This window comes from Chiloscyllium plagiosum, chromosome 34, assembly GCF_004010195.1.
Source record: "Chiloscyllium plagiosum isolate BGI_BamShark_2017 chromosome 34, ASM401019v2, whole genome shotgun sequence".
In the NCBI taxonomy this organism is placed as follows: domain Eukaryota; kingdom Metazoa; phylum Chordata; class Chondrichthyes; order Orectolobiformes; family Hemiscylliidae; genus Chiloscyllium; species Chiloscyllium plagiosum.
In genome coordinates this window covers 11,457,010-11,465,756 of record NC_057743.1, presented here as the reverse complement: position 1 = coordinate 11,465,756, position 8,747 = coordinate 11,457,010, and the positions used below count along the sequence as shown (strand labels likewise).

General features: G+C 40.5%; 1 protein-coding gene across 1 annotated transcript; it reads left to right on the top strand.

The window, feature by feature from the left end:
• Positions 1-350: 350 nt before the first annotated feature.
• LOC122540204 (somatostatin-2-like) lies at positions 351-6,874 on the top strand. The gene is made up of 2 exons (XM_043675583.1): positions 351-544; positions 6,436-6,874. Exons 1-2 carry the CDS (start codon positions 440-442, stop codon positions 6,649-6,651), a joined length of 321 nt encoding a protein of 106 aa, XP_043531518.1. The 5' UTR covers positions 351-439; the 3' UTR covers positions 6,652-6,874.
• The last annotated feature ends 1,873 nt before the right edge of the window (positions 6,875-8,747 follow it).

The following is an 8,747-nucleotide window of genomic DNA, read 5'->3' as shown; positions in this document are numbered from 1 at the left end:
CCTTTCAAACCCCTTAGCACAAATGAAATTCTGACTGAGAAATGACCAACAATTTTAAGATTGTTCCCGAAGAAAAGGCTCCTGCCTTAAATCTGGAGGCAGAGATTCAGCATTGAATTTAATTCCAAATTGAAGACTTTCTCCTCAGTGCTTCTGCAGTCAGAGAATTGCAGAAATTCAACACATCCGATTGAATGACCTGGTTCTGAACTAAGTCTGGTCAGCGAATGGTTAATCTTGGACTGGGTGTAATTGTGTGGCTTTGATGGACTCCTGATGTTTAATGAAGCTTTGGTCTGTGCGTCAGTGACTGGGGCTGTACTGGGTTATAAAAAGGGGGTTGGAGACTGTCAAAACCACACAGGGTCGAGGCGCATTGCAAAAATCTCGAAAAGGCACCTCTTCAATCCAATTCCAAGCGACAGAGTGAAGAGCCAGTATGCAGCTACTGGGGACACTGAGCTTTGTGTCCATACTGCTCATTGTGTCCACTGTGAGGGCCACAGCACCTTTCGAAGACAGACTGAATCTTCGGGCAAATCAGGTGAGTAAAGCCTTAAAATGTGGGACCTGTATATGATCAAAAGATAGATCGATGGAGAGAATGAGTAAGAACTTTAAAGGAAATAAGGAGTGAGAAATAGACAGTGTGGGAGAAAGGTAGCTGAATTTAGTTGGCAATTATAGAAAGTGAAAGTTGCAAACAAACAAATGACATACATAGGGGTGTCAACTTGAGATAGAAAATGTGAGTAGTACATGATTTTATTACGGTTCAGTGAAATAGTTTGTTTATAAACCTGATGCGCAGAAAGAAATAACCCTTCAGAAGAGGAAACCAGTGGGTGAATCAGATGGAGAGGATCTGAAAGTAACAGGGACAGAGACTGGGGCTAAAATGAGAGTAAAAGAAAATAGCAGTTAAGTCACAGGCGGGCAGTAAGAGAGTGAGGAAATCAGAACAAGAGGGAACAAGTGTGTGAGACAGAAAAACAAAAAAAAAAGGAAGTGACAATAGAAGAAAATAGAAAATGAGAGAGGCAGTAGTGGAAATAGTAAATGATAACCGACAAGTGTTAAAGAGAAAAACACAAAAAGTGAGCGGAAGGATGAATATCAGAAACTGAGAATGACAGAGAGACATGGTGAATAAGCAGCAGAGAAAATCTGCTTTTACACAGGAGCTTGGTTTGTTTGGATGTCAGAGACTGATTTACAAGATGAGTCTCTTGCATTTTATTCTCCAATAGTTAAAGCTGTGTTAAGTTTGTAAACCCACATAAACTCAGTGCTTGAGATAGCCTCTGGAATAAGAGAATCAGAGTTAATACTGCAAACACACTATGTTCACACAACCAGCTTCTCAGAATTTCACTCAAATCTGCGTCTCTATAAAAGTGGGAAAAGAATGAGAGTGAAAGAGAATAGAAATGAAAAAGAGCAGGGAGTAAGTGAAAATAACCCTTTCATTCTCTCACGCAGAATATCCTTTGAAAAGTAGTGAGGCTTCAAGGTGAGTAGGAGAGTGAATGACAGAGACAAAGAAAAACAGTGAAAGACAGATGGAGGATTAATAAGCAGAGACACTTGGCTCTGACAAGCAATAACATTGCAAACTGTGTGTTCTGACCTCCCCGGTGCACAATCTCTGCGAAGACTGCCCCTTGTTATTAGACTAATAAGTCACTTCAGTCACTGTTAGTGACATGGAAGCTTACTCACCAGCTCTGCTCATTGATGCCACATCATTCCCCTTATTGTTCAGTGCTCAGTGCCGTGTAGCTGAAAATGATCCCCAAACTACAAATTACTGTCAGTGTTGTAATTGTATGAACATTTCATGCACTCATATCTGACTCTCCTCTGGCTCAGCAGAGCTGTTAAAACATTAATAATACTACAGTGTGAATGCATGTCTGGAGTTCCAAGTAGAGGTTGTAGATTTTATTGTGTACATTCCAGGTTAATTTTACCTTTGCTGTTATCTCCAACAGGTGTTCCTGTCCTGATAAATTGATCCCATTGTCATATGCATTTCTATTTAATTATAAAGAAGCAAGAAAACCAACAGCAAGACTCTCCCTCTTGTTGAGATAAAGGGAAAAGGTCCCAGGAAGGTATAACAAATTTGTGTTGGATGCATGGGTAAGGAGAGATTCGGAGCTAAAGGATAGTCCTGCTGTTGAGATCAGCCTTTATTAAATATGACATGCCTACCATATGCTGATCTCCATTTATATTACCAAATGGCCAGCAGTGCTTGGTCCATACAGTCACCCATTTTCACCTTACACCTCAGAATGAGTCGATGAGTGAGCATTCATAGACCACTTGCTCCAGGTTTGCATGACAAATTTGCGGATTCTGTGCATCAATTCAAAGGCTCATCAATCAGACTTGATTTTGATGAACTTCTGTGTCTATCAAAATGACCAGTGCTCTCAGCCTCGGGGAGCAATGTCCTCTCACAGGTCAGACCTGTCACAGATACAGCTCCTTCTGTGCTGTCCAAACAATATACCTTCAATTTCAGTCTCCCTGGTCAAAACAGGCGCGAGAGTAAAGATTTCTTTTTCCACTCCAGTCATCTTGTGGTCTCTCTGTGTGTCCAGTTGCTGCTCATGTAGTTCAGTACATGAACCTCTGAAAAGCATTGGCTGAGCTTCCTTGTTTAGCAGAAGCTGACAAAATTGAAAAGCTGACAACATCTAAATTATCCTGTCCTTTAAAGGCAAGTATATTGGGCCATTAATTTAATATATTACAAGCTGGAGTTATTAAATCCATCAGAATATTGAGTATAATTTTTGCAGGTTGAGTGTACCTTGGAGCACAGTAATGTCAGCTCAACTTCACCGTATGGCTATGATTTGGGCAGTAGGAAGTGTCACATCTCATACAAACCGTTTTCTTTATGAGGGGCAGGGAACATCAAGGGAGTTTTGAGGTGGGTTGGGGTTGTGGTTGAGACCACTCCAAAAGTGATGTTGTATCAATTGTAAGTTGCTGGGCAATCAAATCTCTTGTTAAAGGGGAATATTGTGTACTGGGGAAACAGATAAATGAGACAAATGGGTGAATCCCATAGTTTCTACAGAGAGTTGAGGGAAGCAAAGAAGCATAATCTTTCTTGGCTTAAGAAATCTTTCTCCCCAATTATTCCACCTCAAGACATTTTCCACGAAATAAGACTCAAGATCAACATTAATGTGCAGAAGGAATAGATAGTGATGGTCGTTATGTACCCAAGGCAGGACTCCTGCTTATTTCTCTTTGCTTTGTGCTACTGAGGTGAACTCTCTGGTTGCTGATAAACAATCTGACTGGGCAGGAGAGGACAGGAGTTGGTTTTCTTCATCTTCATTGCGTGCTTAAAGAAATTGCAAATGCTCTCCTGCATCCCCTGCCTGTGACCAGGTTGCTTCAAGAGGTTCTACCAACATTGCCAACAAACATCCTCTGGTTTAACTGTTGGCTGTGCCTTATAGCCATGAGAACAGGACCCTCAGATGAGCCTGGCTCTGTCCCAAAAAAGGTAGGAAAAATCTGTCCCTAAAATCTCAAATGACCAATAAATAACATTGCTGAGGTTATAATCCACTGGACTAAGGCTAAATGCTTCATAGATACCACTGAATGATCTCCCTTTCAGACTAAACTCAGTCATTGCTTCGTTTTGTTATAAATGGCAGAATGTTACAGCTTCAGGATATGACTGCCTTTTATTGAAATTGGCCTTAGTCCAATTTCTCTAGCAGTGGTCAGACAGGGCTACACGGTGGTTTGGTAGCTAGCACTGCTGTCTCACAGTGCCAGGGACCTGGGTTTGATTCCAGCCTCGGGCAACAGGCTGTGTGGTGTTTACACATTTTTCTCCCTGTGTCTATGTGGATTTCCTCCAAGTGTTCCTGTTTCCTCCCACAGTGTAAAGATGTGCAAGTTAGGTGGATTGGTCATGCTAAGTTGCCCAGGGTGTGAAGGCTAAGTAGATTACCCGTAGGAAATACAAATTTATAGGGATAGGGTGGCTCTGGATGTGATGCCCTTCGGATGGCCGGATGTACTCAATGGGCCGAATAGCCTGCTTCCACACTGTAGGGATTCTATGATTTCTCCACTTTGATCCTGAAAGTGGCGATGAATGGCAAAATGTGGGGACTTCCTAATAACCTACTTGAGAATGAGGCTGGACTATGAATATCTGATCATATGTGAGTATAGGTCTAGAGAGGGAAATAATTACCAACTAAACATTATTTTATTTTCCCTTGGAGTCCACAAACATTAGTTTTCCATTGGAATGTAAAATGTTAATGGACACTCTGTGGTCATTTTGCAGTCTGAATGCTTTGTTTGAGGTCAGCTGAAAGTATTCTGAGACTGCGTGGCTCATGGTGCCGGATGATTGATTTGTGTATTATATGACCATCATCTCTTTTTAGCTCTCGGTACATTGTTTCTGTTACACCGTAAGAAAGTTCATATTTGGGATTGTTCATATTTTACTGAGCTGTTATTCAGCTAACCTCAAGGCTCCAAACAACCTGGTAACCAGAGGAAGCATTATACAGCAACTGCAGAATGACTGAAGAAATTCTGTCCAACAGTCTGTATTACTTTATTAAAATATTGAAATGGCAGAGGGCTTGATTTCACTATACAACTTTCCATGGAAGGTAATAGTGGTTCACCTTTAATATCCTGGGTGCAGCTTTAATTTGTTGCACATGTAGGAACCCTTTACACTTATTCCTGCCTCTGAGGAAAATTACCCTGAATGCCTGTGGTGAAGTCCCTCCACAGGTTATTAAAAAAATTTATAAATGGCGTCGTTAGATCAGCAACACAAATCTGACAGTATCTTAAATCCTGCACTGCTAAAGGGTAGCCAGTGATTTCATTTAAAGCAAACGCATATTCACAGTTAATGTAGAATCTTATAGCAGAGGAGGCCATTCAGCCCATTGCATCAGTAATAGGTTTTAGAAAGATCTGATAAGTCCTACTCCCAGCTTTTAATTATTGGTAAATGATCTAATCTGAATTTTCTGGATTATTCCTTGGGCTCTGCTGGATTGGTTAATCATAGCTGGAGAAGTGGCTTGGATGTTACAATTGTTTGAACCCATCAGGACTAAGGGAGGGCTAAAATGGGAAGGTGATGGCCTAGTGGTATTATTGTTGGTTTGTTAATCCAGAGTCCCAGGTAATATTCTGGGGACCCGGGTTCGATTCTTGCCATGGCAGATGGTGCAATTTGAATTCAATAAATATCTGAAATTAAGAGTTTAATGATAACCATTGTCAATTGTTTGAAAAACAAATCTGGCTCACTAATGTCCTTCAGGGAAGGGAAATGGCTGTACTCACCAGTCTGACCTGCATGGTCAGTCTGACTCCAGACCTACAGCAGTATGGCTGACTCTTAACCGCCCTCTGGGCAATTAGGGATAAGCAATAAATGTTGCCTTGCCAGTGAAGCCCTCATCCCATTAATGGATAAAGAAAAATGTCCTGGTCATCATCCTTCAACACTTGTGGGGAAGCCTCCATGAACAAAGAGTTTGTTGACCCTCACTCTCTGGACTGCAATGCTCAGCTGATGTTTTAGAAGATGGCGTATACTGAGCAAACTATTCAACCAACAAACGATGCCACATTTGGTGGAGGAGCTGGGCAGGGGATTGGGGTAATGAAAACTGAAGAGTACTTTTATTTAGCACTGTCATGTCTGAGTCAGAGTGTTCACGCTCCATTCCACAGAATTGACCACATAATCCAGGCTAAGAAGTGACTGCAAGGGTATCCTGTTTGAGATGCTCTTTTCAAGGTGAGATGTCAGACAGAGACCTTAAAAGAGAACATAAACTATCACAAATCAAGACAGAAATTGCTGGAGAAGCTCAGCAGGTCTGGCAGTGTCTAAGAGAGAGGAACAAGGTTAATGTTTCAAGTCCAGTGACCCTGCTTAAGAATGGTAAACTACCCTATGTGTGTCCTGGTCACTGTTTACCTCCGAACCTACTTTATTATTACTCAGCCCTCCCTGGGTGTAAATTGGTTGCTGCATTTTTGAAAAAGAAACAGGTAGTTGCTAATAAAGTGGAAGAGCATTGTGTTATAAAAGTTGCAATAGAATTACAAATTATTTCTATAACCAAGAAGGTAAGTCCACAAAGGATCAAGGTGGGGAAAAATTACACTTTTAGACATAGCAGGCCTCCCCTTCATGTGCACAAAATAAAACAACCACCTCAACCAAATAAATGGGCTCAATCCTTCAGACTGCAGTTTGGCATAGGTTAACATAGAGCAGAAAACATGAAACGTTCTAAGGAAGGGTGACTGGATCCAAAATGTCACCTCTGATTTCTCGCCACAGACTTACTGAGCTTCTTCCAGTTTTTACGAATAGTTTTGTGTTTGTCTTGACAGGAGCTGAACAAAGAAAGGAAAGAAGTCATTCTCAAGCTGTTATCTGGACTGCTTGACTCCAACAGCAATCAAATGGGGATTGAGAACACGTTCCCGGATCAGGAAGATGTGGAAGAGATGAAAGTGGAGGACAGGACCCGCTTCAGTCAGTTACCACAGCGAGAGCGGAAGACTTCCTGCAAAAACTTCTTCTGGAAGACCTTTACTTCTTGCTAACATCAGACGATGCTACATTGCAAGGAACTGATTTAGCACTGTACAAAAGCTGCTGCTGTTTATTTTCTTTGTTTCTTGGGGGTAATATTTCTTTAATGCACTTGAAAAATAAAAAAAAGCATGAGATGTGTGTAATTTCGCTGCAACCTGTATGTATTTCTTTTCCAGCAGTGTGGTGCTGCTCGTTCTGTTAGAGCAATAAAGTGGATCCGAAATAATCGCATTTGATTTGATCGTTTATTGACTCAGCTTTTCTAAAGCTCTGTTTGAGATCTGTTCATGGGATTAACAGTCTTGAGTGAAAGAGGGGGTCATAACCAAAGGTATAGGGGAGGCAAAGGCCTAGTGGTATTATAGGTGGACTGTTAATCCAGAGATCCAGGTACAGTTCTGAGGACTCTTGGTTCAAATCCTGCAATGGCAGATTGTGGAATTTGATTTCAATACAAAGGAAAATAATCTGGAATTAATGATGCTTGTTATTAATTATTGTTGGTAAAACACATCTGATTCACTAATGCCTTTTAGGGAAGGAAACTGCCATCCATACCCAGTCTGGCCTACATGTGATTCCAGACCCCACAGGAATACAGCTGAATTTTAACTGTCCTCTGGGCAATTAGGGATGACCAATAATTGTTGGCTTAGATGGTGAGGTTTCAATCCCGTTAATGAATAAAAAATATATAATGAAGGGACTGTAACTACAGAGGCTGGTGACAGAGACAAAGAGAGAAATCATGGAAGAGATACAAAGCCAGAACAAGAGATATCAAGACTGGTAACACATGATCAGTGAGGAAGACAGGGAGGAGACTAAAACAGTGCGTAATAGTCCAAGGTGAGTAAAAATGGGACATGAGGAGAGCATCTTTAGATTCATAAAAGTAAAACAGCATTAGAGAGAAAAGTGAGGATAGAAATATTCTCCTTCATCAACTCAGAGCTGATTGTCTCCAGTTTTTAGCTGAACTTAGAAATCGATAGCAGAGATATAGAGCAGTTTAATCCTCCACAAAGATTCCTCATTTATAAATACAGTAGTTATTTCAATTTTACCCGTCAACAATAAACTGAATTCAAGTTTAAAACAATGACCTACTCTCACGCACATAAATGTTGCAGCAGAGGAATGACCATTTAAGTTAAAAATTATACAATGCCAGATTATAGTCCTGCAGGTTATTTTTGTAAGTGCTAGCTTTTGGAGCGCTGCTCCGTCATCAGGTAGCTGTGGAGCAGGATCATAAGAAAGAGAATTTATAGCAAAAAAACCATCATGATAATTTAAAACAGCCAAATCTAAGATAGACAATGATCCAAGTGCATATATTAACTTTTTCCCATTGTTCTTTTTGAACCATTTTAAAAATGTTAAGGCAGAACTTTCTAAAATATGGCTATTTGTGAATTGGATATGTACTCAATTTGAGTCTGAGCAGATTTTTTTACAAAAAAAGATGTTTTCAAAAGTTCTTCCTTCCTTGCTATTATCATTCATTCATTCTGCAATTTGTGAATAGTTTCAATAAGTTCACATTCTGAGGCAAGACCAAAGTCAGGTCCAGAGGATGTTTGATAAAAGGCAGAGAAATGGGCAACGTTGCACGTTGAAATAAAAACAGAAAATGAACTGCAGATCATTCAATGTCTCAAAGGAATGAGGCAGATTATCAGAGCCGCTAACTTTCAGATGAGAAGTTAAAGCAAGATCCCACAAAAGCAGACTCACTGTAGATGCTGGTATTCTGACATTAGACAGGAAATGCTTCATAAACTCAAAAGGTCAGACAACATCTGTGGAGAAAGAAACTGAGTTAATGTTTCAGGTCGATGGCTTCTCATTGACATTAGGGGAAGTTAGAAAATGTAATTGTTTCGATGCAAGTGAAACGGAGAAGGATGGAGAGAAAACAAAATGAAAGATAGGGTGGAAAGGTGGAAATACAAATAACAGAAACATTGATGCTGCAGAGCTGGGGCGAACAGCAATGAGACAAGTAGAGAATAAAATAATCTGTCTTGAGGAGGTGCGAATGGCAGCCAGATAAACAAGTGCCAAAAGCAAAATCAAGTGGAAAGCACAATTCAGCCTA